Source organism: Embiotoca jacksoni, unplaced genomic scaffold (assembly GCF_022577435.1).
Source record: "Embiotoca jacksoni isolate LCO1_2020_lvr unplaced genomic scaffold, fEmbJac1.0.p SCAF_22, whole genome shotgun sequence".
Taxonomy (NCBI): Eukaryota; Metazoa; Chordata; class Actinopteri; family Embiotocidae; genus Embiotoca; species Embiotoca jacksoni.
In genome coordinates, this window is record NW_027185363.1 from 10555136 (window position 1) to 10572395 (window position 17260).

Genomic DNA, 17260 nt, shown 5'->3' on the forward strand with positions numbered 1-17260 from the left:
AGTGCCAAACTGCTGTGTAAGCAGGAGAGCAACTTCCTTCTCATATAAAGTTTCAAATTAAGTAAAATAAAAGAGTCAGTGGCAGAATTGCTTGTTACTTTTGTATGATAGTAAAACACTTATTGTTTAAATGTGCTAATGCTCGTAAGGATTCTGAGAAAAGAGTAGGTTTGGAGGTTAACTGAGTTCAAGGTTACGGTTCGCAGCAGATGGTCTGCACAGGAACTTCATGTCTGTACGCGGCAGAAAAAAGTGAAGAGTTAAGCAGCCACACAAGCTAAGTAGAGTCCAGAGATCACATGTTGTCTGACTTATGTGGTATTAATCATTCTGCTGACCAAGGGCTGTTGTGGTGGCTCAGAGGAGTCATAGCTGTACACTTCTCTCTGAGACACTATACATACAGAGAGGAGAACCACAGCTCCAGAAATCTGTGTCGAAGTTTAGAGGCGGATACTTTAGGACTGCAAATATTTGAAAGCCAACAGTTTAATCTATTATTAGCTAATTTCTTTGTACTTAGGAGATAAAAAAAAAAAAAAAAACCCACCCAAGAAATGCCACCAAGCGAAAGAAATGTTAGTTTTCTGACTTTTAGGACTTTTGGTACTTTTATAGGACTTTAGGGAGATTTATGAGGTGGACGATAACAGCTCCAAGGGGAGACCCATGTTGGTCTTTGTAAGCAGCTGTTTGCTAACACAATAGCCTTAGAAACCCAAAGGGGTAAAAGCTCATAATGCTTTTTCAATTTACGACTTTAATAATGGCCACCATTATGAGTGATTTCATTTTTTTTTTTTTTAAATCTGCTGTAAAAAATAGTCTTATCTCCTGAAAGTTTATATCTAGATCTTGCTGCCCCCTAGTGGCCAAACAAATACTTCGTTCACCTTTAAGTTCACCTGTTTAGGATTTAGTGGCCTCTAGCGGTGAGGTTGTAGATTGCAACCAACTGACCACCCTCCTCTTCCAAGCATGTAAGGGAATCTATGCTAGCCATGAAACTCGTGAAAGGCTCTCTGGAGAACCAGCGTTTGGTTTGTCTCTTCTGAGCTACTGTAAAAACAGCTCAGTGGAAGAGGACCTGCTTCCAACGTAGATATTAAGGACTCGTTGTAAGGGACCCAAAACACAACAATTCTTAATTTCAGGAGACTATACACTAGTGAAAATGTATTATGTATATTATATTCCACTCCTGTACATAGATTTCTCTAAATCCTACATGCTGAACCTTTAAGGGGAAAAGCCACCAATAGCATTTTGATCAAGTTATTGTAGAACATAACATCCACTTCTTTACAGAACTGTCCAAAATATATCTCGGGAGTTTCCTCTTGTCTATAAAAAAGAAGGAGAGAGGAAGAAGAACAGTGATTGTGTAAATTCTGCTGAACTCAGTTACCCTATTATTAGTAGTATTTCTTCCTACTACATGTGGCCTTGAGTGTCGTACCTTTTATTTTATTTTCTGTGATACATCATCATATCTGGCTTTCATTCCTGGGAATCAGGTGCAGTCTGTCTTTGTACCTTGAAACATGCTTTTAAGATTAAACTGTCCTGACTTGATATTTGCAGAGGTCATAGAAATAGATTGCCAAACTTGCCTGCATTGCATTTTTTAACAATACCAAAGTGAGAACTGATGTTTCCCGCTGAGACGAGCCAGTACACATCCCTTCATTTCCATTTTAAGATTGTTTACTACATCGCAGTCACCACCCACGGGCCAGACAGGCTCTGATGAGCAATGTCTGCTACGATCGGTCGGGTCATGACAATGCTGTGCCAGTGCTCTCATTGTAGATAAGTATTATTTGGCTGGACAGAAAGAAAAAAAAAAAGAAAGACATTGTCGTGTCTGATGTACAACATGTCTTCTCAGAGAGGCTCTTTGTGATTGCGTACGTGACAGTTTGTTCTGGGACTGCAAGCGGTGTTTATCATTCAAATAATGTCTGTGGAGGGGGGAAGTGAAAGAATCCCACTGTGGAGAAATGAAAGAAATACCATTTTCGAAAAAATAGCTTCAATGACTGGAATAAGGATGTGTGCAAAAGATATCCTTAGACCTTTTACGGTTATTGATGTATCACATTAAGGCTGAGTCATTTATTTTATGGTCTGAGATCATTTTGACAAACTTCCTTCAGTTAGAAACCCAGGGGTATTTTGTTACATCTCTGTTACATCCTGCAGCTCGAAACGTCACCCTTCTTATTGGTACTCGCCCTTTAAGTTGTTATTTCAGGAATTTAAAAATTGCATGTACTGTAGCTAAATCACTGTATGTGTAACAATTATTGTTGTCGTCGTCATCGAGCTTGTTTTACAAACTGTTCCGCAATTAGCCAGAGATTGAATGAGGAGCCAGCTGTTTGGCCGCTGCACGTAGGAGTTGCAGTGTGTGTGTGTGTGTTATGGCATTCAACCTCTTACTGTCTGCAAAGCACGCCTCCTGTGTTGCTCTGTTGAATTCATGTTCGACTGCAGCAGAAAAATTCTCTTAAGCCGTTATGTTCATGACCGTGTGTTTATGTTTGCATAGTGTACTTGCCAGTATGGGTATGCCGTATGCTACTTAAACATGAAAGCAATTAGATGAAATAAAAGTGAAACGGGTGACAGAGTTGGGTCAAGTTCCCACTGGAAGGCGGGAGGCTAAAAAGCCACAAATCCCTGGGGGGAATAACCCAGACTCTAATTAAAAAGCTGCTTTTATGTCTGCGTTTGTGAACGCACACAAACCGACATATGGGCCGAGGGGAGGGCAGCAGATGTGTGTCTGATGTTGTGCTCATGCGCTCACGATTGGCTGGTATTAATATGTCTTGGATTATGTTTTTTAGTTAAGAGATCAAGTGCACCAGACTGCATAGAAGTCTGCATCGGATTCAGTAGCAACTGTTCGAGTGTTTTGTGCTTTTCCATGATTGAAGTAGTACTCAGATTCTGTGCTTATACCACAAAGTAAATGTCCTACACTGTTCGGAAATATTTATAGCAAAATGTGCTATAAATATCAAAAATCAAAATGCTCATCGTGCAGCATCGTAGTTCCCGTTAGTGTTACAATATTATATATTAATGGATCATTGGTACTGATGCACTAACTTGCAAAAAGCTTTTGTGTGTTGCTGGCGGGTCATTTTCAATACTTTATATGGGGCCGAATCTATAGCAGCTATAGATGAGTCCCATTTTCCTTTGTGTTTTATACGTTTAAGGACAAAGACGAGACAAAAGCGTACACACAGATGTTGACTTAAAACTATGTTAAAAATGTGGAAATGATCTGTCAGGAAAGATTGACTATTTGTTTTGTATTTATTCTAATATTTCCAGATTTATGAATTGCGTTGCCGACAGGGACTCTCAGATAAACTGATTAATTATTTTGACAATCTTTTTTGGGGGGGGGCTTTTATTGACATAGTATTGCCAGGCTTATATGACTTTGTGGTGTTCATGAGGTTGCCACGACTGTTTGAAGTTTCGGCTATAAAATGGGAGAAAACACAGACGTCACTTGCATGTTTTGAGCATCCAGCGGTCGGAAACGTATGCAGTTACGGTCACGTTAGGCAAAATTCTTACAACCGAGTTGTTGGAATTGGAGAATACTTGTCATTTTTTTTTTTTTTTTTTTTTTTTGCTTGAAAAAAAATAACTTTAAGAATGAATGGATCACTAAAAAAAAAAAAAAATAGTTGCCAATTAGTTATGGTCTGTCACCTAACTTGTTCAACAGACTCGGGTGAGGATTTGTTAAGCGGGCTGGACGTTTATAGCGGCTGCTCGGATGACACAGCAATTAGCGGAAAGTAACTTTATGTGTTCGTATGAGGCCGAACGTTTCGCACAGACACCTTTAAAACCGTAATGTGTTACGTACCACCACTGATTCAGTCTCATTTCATTACATGTTCTTAAACAGAGCTGACTCCCCACCCCCCCCCCCCCCACCCCCCCCGGCTCGAACAACAACAAAAAAACAAACAAACCTCGTGCCACGAATTGCCCTGCTCTGCGCGTGCACGCGCGCGTGCGGACATGTATGTATGTATGTGTGTGTGTGTGTGTGTGTATATATATTCGTGGGGTGGGGTGGGATGGGGGGGGGTGCTTCTAAAATAATACCCCGGCTGTCCTGGTATCCCACAATACTCAGCTTTGCACAGTGGAGTTTGATAGGCCGGCGGAGAAGGGAACTGCAGCAGAGCAGCAACCGCTGTCAGGAAACAGAAGCCCACCAGTACGAATGCAACTCGCATAACCAGCTCAACGAGGACGGTCTTGTCTGGTAATAAAAACCCTTTTTTTTTTTCTTCTTCTTCTTCTTCTTCTTCTTCTTCTTCTCCCCCCCCACACCCCCACACCCCTCGCTGTTCTTCTCTCTAAATCCCACACCGAGGCTTTCTTAGGAGACGCGCACGCTTCCCGGTTTGTACAATTCTTTGTTATTATTCCTCCTCTTGTGACCACAACAGACCGCTGACAGATAATTACCATTAAAATACACTTTTGACTGTATTGACTCAGGCGGAAAAAAAAAAAGGAAGAAGAGGAAAAAAAAAAAAAAAAAAAAAAAAAAAAAAAAAAGAAGTCGTCGTGGCGAAGAAACACATATGCTTTTATTATATGATTCCGCTGTTGTTGTTGTTGTGTTGTTGTTGTTGTTGTTTTTTTAGCACCGTAGCCCCCTCGGCGCGTAACGTTGTGGCCGTTTCTTGTTTTGCTGCTGAATGGGGGGGGGGGGGTTCTTACAGCGGTGCTTGTTTCGTAGCTCCAAGCCGAGGAGGCTTTGGACGGAGCATTTCAAAGAAACGCACCGCTGAAGGTGAAGCGGTCGAACCCGACGTGCTCCAGTTTCGAGGCAGAAAGCGGCGGGGGGGGGGGGGGGAGGGAATGGGTGAAAACAACGCGATACAGATGCGTTTCCGACCTTTAATCCTCCTCTTCCCCCCCCCCCCCTTCTCTCCACGTTTTTTTTGTGTGTGTGTGTGTGTGTGTTTTGGTGTTTTTTTTTCTGTTTTTTTTTCTACATCCGTGAAGGACAGCGCTGAGTCACCGGCAGACACGGTTTTCATTCGTAGATCACGAATGGATTAAAAGTGTGAACGTTATCGGAGGTTTTGGGACGACATACTTCGGGGTGTTTTTGATCTGCAGTGCGGTAGGCGTGGTTAGGGGGGCAGGATGACACAGTCCCGGATCCTCTTTTTTTTTTTTTTTTTTTTTTTTTTTTAAGCATCCTTACATCCTCGTAGGCACGGCGGGCGATGGCCGGAGTCTTGACTTGACAATTGAATTAAGATGCACAGTAAGCTGCTGTTGCAGTAGGGTGGAGGCGCAGAAACACGGTGGGCCTCGTCAGCTGGCTTTCATAGTCCATTCCCTTTTTTTTTTTTTTTAGCTTTGGTTTGCGTTGTGCTGGTTTATAGAGTTTGTTGTCTTTTATTTAATCCCAAAACAACCAATAATAATAATAATAATAATAACCTGCTGACAAGCATTTATATTTGCTAGGAAGACTGAGATATATGGTAGCACATAAAGTCTGGAGAAATGCTGTAGGTTTACGCGGTTAAATCGAGAAGTCGGGTCAGGTTTTATACCCCCCAAATCATAAAAATGTCTCCTACAATATTCACAGTATGCTGCTCCAGTCCTCAGACCCGTGATTCAGATGAGGAAACACCCCGGTTATGTGGAACTGCAAATTTGATGTTGAGCGCGGTTGATTGTTTTCTAGATTCATTGATTAGCTGGTTGGTCTTTAAAGACGTTAGGACGTGTCTTATTTTGTCCCAGCCGTCAGTCCAATACTCAATTTATTGTCATGGAAGACTGAAGGAACCAGAAAATATTCACGTTTAAAAAGCTGGAATCAGAAATTTAGCATTTTGTTCATATACAACAATTACTCAAAATGATTATTGGTTATTAAAACAGTTGGCATTACATTTTCTGTCAATCAACTAATGGATTAATGGAATTGGTTGATTCATGTTTTGTGGATTTCCTTATTAACTGTGATGTATATATTTAATATATACAATATGAATATGTCCGGACACACGGGCAACTTAATTTGAGATTTAGGATATTGTAACATGGATTTTTGACTTGCATAATTTACACGCCATACAATTATTTGAAGAAATAGTAAATGCATTATTTAATAATGTGTTATAAGTATTTTAGGGATTGATTGATTTGAATCATCAATTGTCGCAGCCCTGTTTCGGTAGTATAAATACTTTTAAGGTAAGAGTCCGGGTGAAGGCCGGAGCATTTCCCGGTGAGCGTGAAAATAATCTAAAAGAATACAATAACGAGGAGGTTGCTGTGTACTCGCCCCAGATGAGGTAAACAAGCCGAAAGGTTCATTTTAACAGTTCATTATTCTCGCCTGCAGACATTATTGGTAATCAAATCACATCTGAATTACTGATTACCTGTAGCTAATCTCGCCAAATGCTTAATCCCTTTTTGGCCGGTTTTAGCCACTGTATAAGAAGTTATTAGCCCCCTCATCAATATACAAAGATTTAGTGACTGATCTTTTATTAACAGGGGATTTTTGCCCTTTTCGTCAAAGGAGCAGTACGACTCAATTGACGGCCGTTAACCCCAACAAGCTAACCCTGTCGGGCACACGGGTAATGTTTGCGGGATGCCTTTATGGCAACCAACCGTGGCGTCGAGTAACCGCGCGTCAACAGCCGCGCGTTCGTCGTGTCCCATAACAAAGTGCGCAGTGAAGTCGCGGTAACAATAAGTTGGCCGAGCTCTCTGTCGAGTCCCTGAATGCATCGCTGCTACAGACAGTAATGCTAAGAATGTAAACGCAGCAAGCTGACAGGATTTATGGCCTCCTCAGCAAAAAAAAAAAAAAAAAAAAGCTCTCTGCGCGGAGTCACCTTCATGTGACCAGACTACCTTCTCCAAATTCGGCCGCGGCGCTATCGAGTCTGTTCAGCCTGTGAGACTTCAACCAAAAGGTCTTCGTGACATTGACACGAGGGTTGATGTCAAGCATCTGAACCCGCTGCTGAGATTCGCAATTAAATGTGCAAATGCCTTTTCGTGTCGAGCTGTCAGGAGACTGTCTTCGTGGAAGTGCATAGTGCGTTTCTTACAAATTTACGAGAGACTCATGAAGGTTCAGTCGTAAGATGTTTTGCTGAGTCACTGATGTCACAATTTCACACATTTTTTTTACTTTGGTATGGTTCTTTTGCAGATGCTTATTTTAAAGATCGTTTTTTTTTTACTGGCTCTAAATGAAAAGGGAGGGTCTGTTTTGACAGAACTGACTTTATGCTTCGTTTTTTTTTTTTTTTTTTTTGCCCCCAGAGCAGAAGCCTGTTTTGTCTCAACCCACCGTGGCAGAAAACAGATCTGAGTTATGTAAACTTCTTGAGTTGTTACAGGCAGCAGTAAAGCTGCGAGATATGAAATGTGATGAAGGGACGTGTTACGCCTGCTCTTTGTCCAACATTTGTAAAAAAATAAAAAATAAAAAAGCCTTTTATGAGTTCGTCGCTTGTTAGCAAAGTTGGTCACATGTCATTATTATCTACTGAAAAAGTAAAGTTGAGCGATATAGCCCTGAAATAGTATCAACGTGCTTAAGGTTTTCTGCGATAATGATATTCTGTACAAAGTTGAATGCTATTTAACAAAACAAGAACATTGATTGCAACAAAATAAGTGTTACAGTTTTATATGTCGTCATAAGCGAACCAGTTTGCCTGCAGATATTCAGTAAAACTGAAACAAAAGTCATCTGTAAATTCTTAAGTTTGGATACAACAACAGTCGCTCAGGGTGAGATTCAGATTCTGTATAAAACATAGCTGCTTTCAGCCATTGTTTGTTCTACAGACACGTAATTTATGCACGTGTCGTACTTATAGCTTCATAATGTTTTAATTTTATTACGTCATCTCAATTACATCAGTATAATTTAGTTTTTTTTTTTATCATATTAAACTGATATTATCGTGAACAATACATTTAGCTGACGTTTTTATCCAAAGCGACTTACAACACACCGATGGTACACCCATCGGGAGCAAAAACAATTTTTTTTTTAGGGTTCAGTGTCTCGCTCAAGGACACTCAGGCATGTGGACAGGAGGAGCTGGGGATTGAACCGCCAACCATCCGATTAGTGTGCAAAACACTCGACCGACTGAGCCACGTTGTTGTTACCTCTTCTGATGTCCTACACAGCTGCATTTAGCTCCGCCCATTTCTTCTTTTAGCTGGTAGACTCTTCGGGATGCTGCTGCAGAGCTTATTTGGCAAAATTGTTACAGGTTCAGAAAATTCTTGAGCAAAAAGTGCAATTGATTCATCGGGTGATTATTTTCTTTATTGTTTACGTTAGAATCAGCTATTTGCCTCAACATTTCACCTTCAGATGTCTTGTTTCGTTCGACCGAGACGTGGAAAAGCAGCAAATCCTCACAAAGATGGAACCCTGAAAATGACCTTTTTAAAAGGACGAGCAATAATTCACCGATCAAAACTGCTGATTACTCGATTGTCGCAGATCTAAAAAAAAAAAAAAATTGCATTTCCTTTAACAAAGTATAGAATGGTGTCTCGTCAAAGTCTTCCATATGCCGGAATATCACATTAATGACAAAACATATCAATAATTTGGCTGTTTGGGAGTCGGGACGGTTAAAAACCCTTCGGGGGACCTGTAACCCCCTCGGCGGAGGTGTCTCCTTTGCGTGGCCGGACCAGCTACGTGGTATCCCGTTACAGTAGACGTGTTTGTGTGTGACAGCTGTCAGCCCCTGCGGCCATGCAGAGGGGTCGCAATCATGTACGGCGGGCCTGCTCGGGATGGGCCTTAACGTGTCAAAAAACGCCAGCTATCCCGTCCACGTAACCCCCATAATTCCCCCCCGGGGGGGGTGGGGGTGGAGGGGGGTTAGGTTATGGGTGCAAGGGGCAGGGGGCGGAAGGGATGGGCCCAGCTGTGGTGTACTCCGGCTAATAGCACTCGGCACAGATGGCCGTCCCTCATCCTCCCAGTGCGTGTGTGTGCGCGTGCGTGCGTGCGTGCGTGTGCGTGTGTGTGTGTGTGTGCGTGTGTGTGTGCGTGCGTGTGTGTGCGCGCGTGCGCGTGCGTGCGCGCCTGCACGGAAAGGGCAGCGTGCATTACAAATCACAAATGGACCTTAAAATGGAGGTTTGCATGCATGGACAGCACACAGTATTTAGTGTCAGTAATCAATTATGTAATGTCGCCACACGATAAGCGTGCGCGCGGACATAAACATCCACTGCGATGTGTTGACTCGCCGGTACGTCTACGTAGGAGACGGTTGGTTTGTTGAGCGGCAGGACGGCAGGAGCGACGAACCGTGGGCCACTTTAGAGCCACAGAAGGATACAAAAACGTTTCGTTTTTGTTTTTAAAAAAGAAGAGGGAAGTCGTAACAGCACAGATTTGTCCTGCTCAGGAGAGGTTGTACCTGCAAAGGGGTGGATTGTTTCCGCTCGTCCTTCTTCGGAAGTCAGGGAGCATTAGCTTTCGTCTTCAGGTGTGACCGAGGAGAATATATATCCGCTTCCCATCAGGTGACATTTGAGTGAAAAGCTGTTAATCCGAGAGATAAATTTGATGACACCTTTGACGTCTGAGGAGCTCATTGTTGTGTTTTGCTGCCGAGCGCCAATGACGCGACAAACACGTGTAAAAAAACTTCCTGTCCTGTCCGGGATAACAATAGCCGGTTCTTTTTTTAGACCTTTGTTAAGCTATGAAGCTGACAAATCTCCTATCGGACCATTTCTGCTGACTCATTTCTATCAGCTAAGAGCAGTGATAAAGCAAGAGCAGCTTCTCACTTGGTTGGAGGCTCTCGTGTTTGAGTTGTGGCGGTTTTAGCCTTTAGTTACTTGACAGTCAGATTCGCAACGGATTCGAAAGGATTGGGATTCGATGAGTCTGGATTTAAATCTGATCAAATGCCGTTTTAGCGGCATCTCTTTCTGTCTGTGAGCTCGAGGTTTGTCCCGGTAAAAAAAACAACAACAACAACAAAACAAAAAAAACTTGCCAAACACATATGATTAGATGTAAAGTTCTTTTGTCTTTAGCCAAATCTCAATATGATACGGCCGCGTTGGCACGATCGTCAGCTACTGGCAGTAAAATGAGTTGTGAATACAGCTTTCTGAATGCATAATGTATGTGGCGGTCCACGGCGAGGGCCACACACAAGGCCACTGTGTGTGCCGTTGTGTGGCCCTGTGAAGCGTGCCTGTCACCAGTGACTGAACGTATTCTTCCTCCATTTCTATGGTGCTAAGATGTCCCTTTCCTCCCCTCCTACCATAGTTCCTGTTTCATAAGGGGCGGGAAGGGGGTGAGGGGGGCGGGGGGAGGGGTTACGGGATGCAAAGGTTAGCAACGCAGCCATCTTCTGTCAGCTGATCACCGAGCCGCTCCTCAACTCCTCCACATGACAGAATAAAAAATAAAAACAGCACAGAGGTTTTGACTGGATTTCTGCTTGAATTCATCTTAATGGTCTTCTTTTTTCTTTTCTTTTTTGATTACTTCACGTGGAAAACATTGTTATTTTTTTTTTTTTAAAGGGTTGGAATTTGGATCCTGTGACTTCTTCCTTGTTTCATTTAAATCTCTGCTGGTTGGGATTGTAATCTCGATTTATTAATCTTTATAGTCTTTTTTTTTTATCACACCTGAAGTCACTCAAGTTGAAAAGAGTTTGATCAGCATGTTGCATTCAGTGACCCTTGGAGCTTCAAACCTATGCAATCGACTTCTTGGAGAGAAAGTTTCTGAGTCCAGATTTACGGCGGCTTTGAGTCAACATCACTGATCCATTTAAAAACCAACAACTTGCTTTTCTGAAGCTTTTTTGTGATTTGGCAAAGCTTGATTCTGCATTATAATGTAATCCGATTTCCAGTAATTCCATCAGGATACAGACCCACTGCTCATTAGCAAAGACTAATTATCCTTTGGTGTTCAAAGGATAAAAATCGCATCATTGGGCATTAGAATAAGTGGTAATACCTGATTATACCGAATCTAGAGGTTCTTTTTGTTTGCAGAGTTTACATAAAAACAATCACACCTTTGGGGTTTTATCTGAGACAAAAAAACCAAAAAAACCAATCAGCTCTTTTCAGCTCCAAGTATTTGGAAGTTATCTGTCACAGTGTAAGATGAACAAAACAACACGGAGGCATGATGAGGTCATGTACTCCATCTGTTAATAATCCAGCAATGTGCCCGCCAGTCCTGTTCACAGCAGGACACACGAAGTTCGACATGTGGGCCAAATTTAGCCTTTGAGAAAGCCTTTGTGAATTTTTTTTTAAAGTTTTCTGAGACGGGTTTCGTATTACTTGTGAAATATCTTGACCCCCAAAAAAAGCTTGAAGCACTTTAATATAGTCGATCATACCCCGTGAGGTTTTTCTTGTTTTGCTGTGGTTCTTGGAGCCGCGGCTCTCCCTCGTAAATGTAGCCGTTTTTTTTAAGTCGGCATGTCAACACTTTCGGGGATCACCTCAGCCCCGCAGGGTTGGCCGTGTTGATCCGGAGGCTGCTGTCCCCGTTCGGCCACGGCTGGGAGTCGGAGATCCTCCCCCGAATCCTCCCACCTCGCAGTAAACACCGCCCTATAAATAGAGCGCGGGCCAGCAAGCAGAATGACAGGCATCCGTACTACAAACCCCAGACTTTCTGCCGCAGAGTGTTACTCTCTCTCTCACACACACACACACACACACACACACACACACACACACACACACACACACACACACACTCACTCACTCCAAAACACCACATCCCAGTGTCGAGGCGTGTGGTGGGTACAGCCAGCACAGGGGCCCCGAGCGCGATTCGTCCTATATGTCATGTTTGTTTGTCAAAACTGGCCATGAAATGTTTCCCTTCATTACCCAGTTTTTGGCCCTCGGGACGGTGTCTGTCGCTGGTATGCTGCTATTCAGGGACGGAGAAGGTCACGGTGTGAAAGACGTGTGCCGGTGCTGCTCAGATACTTTAGATTCCTGCGTGTAAATACTCTGCAGAGGAATGGAGGGAGCACGAGAGAAAGTGCAACACTGGCTGATGATCTTTTTTTTTTTTTTTTTAATTGATGAGGTGATTGTAAAGATCCCGAATGTTCTCTGGTTGCTTCTTCAATGGGAGGATTTGCTGCCTTTCAAGTTTGTCTCCCTTGTAAACTGAATATTAATTAGTTTGGCGCCATCAGACAAGGCAAGACTCTTCTTATAATATCTAATAATCATTCAATAATGAAAATGACTAGTTGCAAGAACTAAATTATTTAGTCTATAAAATGTAGAGGAATATATACCTTCAACAACAGGTCAAAAACAAAGTAATGGTGTTTTAACTGTGGGGAAATCTGCAGAGCTTCGCATTGGATGTTTGGCATCTTCATTTGATTAATTACTTAAAATCAATAATCAATTAGTACATTTTGTCAGTTAATTTTCTCCTAATGTGCAAATTAGTCTTAACCAATGAGTAAATTAATGAGCTAATTGCCTCAGCGGTGGTATAAAAAAAAAAAAAAAAAAAGAATTCCCGTATGTAGATGATATACAGACACTTTTTCAAGAAGGTGAGAGTACAATTGCAACCAATGAGTTAATTATCAGGAAAATAAGTAGCAGATATTTTCGTAATTGATCAGCTGTTCCGGTCGTTTTCCAAGCAAAAACATTCGCTACTTCCACCCTCTGTAGTGTGATTCACAGATTTTGTTTTTTCTATGTTCATGTACGTGTAAAATAAATATATTTCATTCACATTTTTGAAAAACCAAAACATCTCCTTGGACTTGCACTCATTTTCACTATTTACTGACAGTTTAGAAACAAAATGATTAATCTGTGAGAATAATTTGTTGCAGCCGTAGATGTTCAGATTCATTTTAACCTTCCCAGAGTACGTGAAAACACATATATTTAGAGTTTGTGGATGTCATAGCAACAGCAGTCTAAGCACTCACCATTATCAGCGGCTGACGCCACTGACAATACTCAAAAGGGGACCTGAGTGCACCGAAAGCCGCTTGCATCAATTTTTATTCTGCTGTCAAACAATATCCACATCTCTGCATTTCCATCAGAGGGGAGACTCTCACTCCACAGGCCTGAAAAAGCAGCAGTGCATCAATTGAAGTCAGCTGACTCACCTAGTTTTCCCTCTTTACCCTCCTTTTTTTTTTTTTTTCTTTTTTTTTTTTTTTCCCTCCACTCCAGTGTGATTTACCATGACAACTGAATCAGGCGCCGACTCGGAGGCCAAGCAGCCGCAGGACAACAAGGAGGCGGAGAAGGGGAAAGCCAAAGCTGCGTCCCAACCCAGCCAGGCGGCAGACGAACCCACCTCACCTCAGAACCAGCTGGAGCAGCTTCCAGCCGCCGTCGGACACAGCACCCCGGCCAGGAAAGAGCAGGTCAGCCTCTAAAAGACCACACGCACCCACTGCTGTCCCTTCTGAGAGACATGGACACATGAACGGAAGATCCATGAAATCTCATCCATCATATTTGGACGTTTAGCATGCTGTCAAGAAACGGTTTGTCTCGCCGTGTAAACACTATAGATCCCTTTGAATGGGAGAAAACATTACACACCATTCATCTCTCTCCTGACTGAATTGTGTCTTTGTGTGAAAAATGGGAATGAAAAAAAAAAAAAAAAAAAATGGTGACGACATGACCCTAGTGTCCTCCACGGTGGTTACAACCCTGCGTCAGATGCATTCATGTGCTACTAAACTTGGCTTTCATTCACCGCTCCGTGCTTTTATTTTGAAAACGGGGAAGAATGGCGATTGGAAAAAAAAAACGTTCAACAAAGTGCGCATGCTATTATTTCCAGCATTACGTCAGCTGATCGCACTGATGAGCGCGGCTGCACACGGCTGCGGGAGTGATGAGTAAACCGAGTTAGTGAAGTCGTTGGTTGGAAAGTAAAACCTCGTGGCTTTTAGTGGTTGATGGTTTAATTGGTCTGGTAATGCTTGGGAAGGCTGACTCTGAACTGCGATGAAGACTTTCTGTTTAATGTGTTTAAAAGAAAAGGTTTTGCCGAAGATTACGACTGCTTTGCCACATAAAAAGCCGTGATTTCATGATTATTTTCACGTTATTAGCACGTTGAGAGGATCATCCAGACTTTTGAGATTTGACAAACCTGCGGGAAACCAAAATTAGTTAGTGATCTCTGTCATGAAGAATAGTGTAACCCTGCAGCTCGTCCATTTCTCTGTCTCAGGAAGCCCAAGTATCCACTGATGTTATCTGAACACTTAAGTGCTGGTCTGCAGATTTTTCGCCCAAACAGCCTGCTGGACTCACAATCTAATCGATCTGCAGATTGAATTTCCAGAGCTTCCAAACTACAGAGTGACCGTCTCAGGCAGATTCCTTCTTACTCCCTTATTCACCACTTGAAAGGAAAACATTTTCACCAGCTGTTACGGATTTGGTCTCCAGTATGTGCGACATTGGCAGCTCCAAAAGATTGTTACTGATTCACTTCGAGGCACGGTTTCGTCCCAAACAAACACTTTGACTTCAGACAGCCGCATCTTTCCGTGCACAAGTTGGTCGTCACGGCAGTTTAGTTGCTGGATGTGTTCACTCATTCTGCAAGGTAGAAAAAAAAAAATTCCATTAACATATTTTCTCTCTTCCTTGTCAGGCCAAAATTGGTCTGTTGATGGATGTAACGTTGTGAGTGGAAAATGATTTAACAATCTGAATGAAAAATAAAAGGCTGTGAAAGGGTTGACTGACGTTTGATGTATGAGGACTCTCAGAGCGCGTTAGAGAGGGTTTTTGGCTCTGAGCTGTCCCGTCTCATTATTTGGGCTTAGCAGGATTGTCGCCGATGGTCCTGCAACACTGAATTATGCCTAAAGTTGTGGATTTCGGTCGTTCACGACACACCGATATGAAGTCAGAAGGTCAAAGTCACTGCAGCCAAATGTGGAAAAAGCAGAAACAGTTTTGCCTTCTGATGACGTGTCTTGTGTTTGAGCGTGTGACTGTAGTTTGACGACCCGGCTGGCTGTTTGTCACGACGTGGAAAAATGAAGTTTCGAAACGGAGTGGTCGATGAAGAGAAGAAATAAGAGCACGAGCTCACACGTGTGTCGTTGTGGGCCGTAATGAGAGAGCAGCAGAAGCAGGGCGACGTGATGGATAGATCCATTATGTCTTCGGCGGCAATGTGGCAAAATAGTCGTCAAAAAAAAAAAAATGGAGTGTTTTAATGTTAATTAACAAAGCGGTACTTGTATGAGATTTTGCCACGCTGAGGTAACTATACAGGCACGACTACGACAGTATGTGATTTACAGGATTGTTGTTGTTTTTTTTAAGGTGCACTTATTTACATGAACCAGCCCGTCTAGTGCCACAAATGAGGATGATGGATGATGCACCGTCATTGTCGGAGCCGTGCGAACTGGCAGCAACAAGAGTGAGAAAAATCACAGCAGTCTGACACAACACTGTCAGTGTGTCCGGTGAGACGCATGCTCCAGCAGAGGGAACATATGAACCAAGGCTGTCCGCTGTGATTTCATACGTGTCTGACCCTTGTTCTCGTCAGTCATAAATCAACTGTAAATCCTCGAAATACATCAACCGGTCTTTCTTGGAAATTCCAACTTAATCAAATCTACATGATAGAGTCACTGGAATTCCTGTGTTCTCTCAAAGTAATTTTCTTCTGTGTTTGAACTCTTCGTCTGAATGAGTCCACAGGGGAGAATTGGTCACATAGGTTACAGTAGATATTGTAGGAACAATGTGATGGATGTAGCCCCGAAGAGCGAGATAAGAAATGTTCTTCAGCTGAATGAAAGGAGGAGGGGGACATTAAATCCACTTTGTGAGTAAGAAGGGGAAAATGTCTCAGAGCCAAAAGCTTCTTTTTTAGTATAAAGTCAGTCAGGAAAGGCTTTGTTTTCAGCCAAGTGGAAAATTGGATTTTCTCTCTTCAAGACAAAATGGCGGCACACCTCCAGCTCCTCTCAGTGGGACCTGATTACATTCAGTCAGGGTGCCGGCTCTATTTTTAGGTTTCGCAAATGTGACAAATCTGGAGGCTTTGTCAAAGATAACTACATTAAGCATCTGACATTTTGGGGCAGTTGGAGGCTTTTAGGGAAGGAAATGTGTGTAGAAGGTATTTTTCATCTCTGGTCTGTGGACACTTTCAATCTAACAGCATTAACTTCTCAATAAAGGAGCCATTCAGGGGGATGAAGGCGGAGACGTCTCACTGGTTTACTGTCCCACTTTATAACAAAGAAGTCCAGCTCTAAAAATACATCATACTTGTGGAAAACTGTAATTATTCTGGATGTAAATACATTTTTGGTGTTCCAAGTTCGTTACTGTTCAGTGACACTTGTTCTCTTTTTTTGTTGTTGTCAGGAGCAGCAGGAAGAGGATCAGTCGTCCCACAGATCATCCACCAGTCGTCTGTCCAGGTCTCCTTTGAGAGGAGTCAAGAAGGTGAAGATCATGCAGTGTAAGATCACCCTGCTGGACGGCTCCGACTACACGCTCAACGTGGAGGTGAGTCTCTGGAGGTGGCGCTGATTGTTTTTGTTTCAGTTTGACACGGAGGAGTCGTGTTATTTAAATTTTCGGCATCTTCATCTGCACTTACATCAGCTTCCTCACAACTTCAGTCTGAAGGAGATGTGACCCACGTGGTAACAGTTCAGGACCAGAAAAGAAAAGACCTTAACTTTGAGATCGTTAGGAAAAAAAAAATATTCTTATTTAATATTATTATTGTTGTTATTTCAATTAATATATATGTACTTTATCTCTTTTCAAAAGGCTTAGTGTGTGCAATGCAGTAGCAGTTATATTTGAATAAGTCTACAGTATAAAACAATTATATCAAAGCTGAAATATATTTCAAACAAATTTTATGATATGACAAAGAAATTAAGACATCTTTTGGCTTTCTGGGACAACACTGGACCTATATGTTTTTATTTGTGGGATGCTGTGAAGGATAAATGCAGCATATTTGATGCATGGTTATATGTAGTTGTTTAACTGCAGTCCCTGTCCTTGGTTACGCTTTAAAATTTCAAGCTAAAACTGTTTTTATGCTTACATGTAGCACACAACTTAATTAAATTAAGCTCCATACAGAAAAAAACAACAG

The 17260-nt window shown here is 42.3% G+C and overlaps 1 protein-coding gene across 11 annotated transcripts in view; it reads left to right on the forward strand.

Annotated features, from left to right (window-relative positions):
• Positions 1 to 17260, forward strand: part of epb41l3b (erythrocyte membrane protein band 4.1-like 3b) — a 52627-nt gene that overhangs the window by 6863 nt on the left and 28504 nt on the right. For 5 of the 11 annotated variants that reach the window (XM_069157906.1, XM_069157900.1, XM_069157902.1 and 2 more), the window contains exons 1-3: positions 4135 to 4309; positions 13315 to 13511; positions 16510 to 16653. In XM_069157906.1, coding sequence (XP_069014007.1) covers positions 13326 to 13511; positions 16510 to 16653 — 330 coding nt within the window. In that variant the 5' untranslated portion in view covers positions 4135 to 4309; positions 13315 to 13325. Of the gene's footprint in view, positions 1 to 4131; positions 4310 to 13314; positions 13512 to 16509; positions 16654 to 17260 lie in introns of those variants that run through there. The other 6 variants (XM_069157894.1, XM_069157895.1, XM_069157898.1 and 3 more) reach the window with 5 other exon arrangements.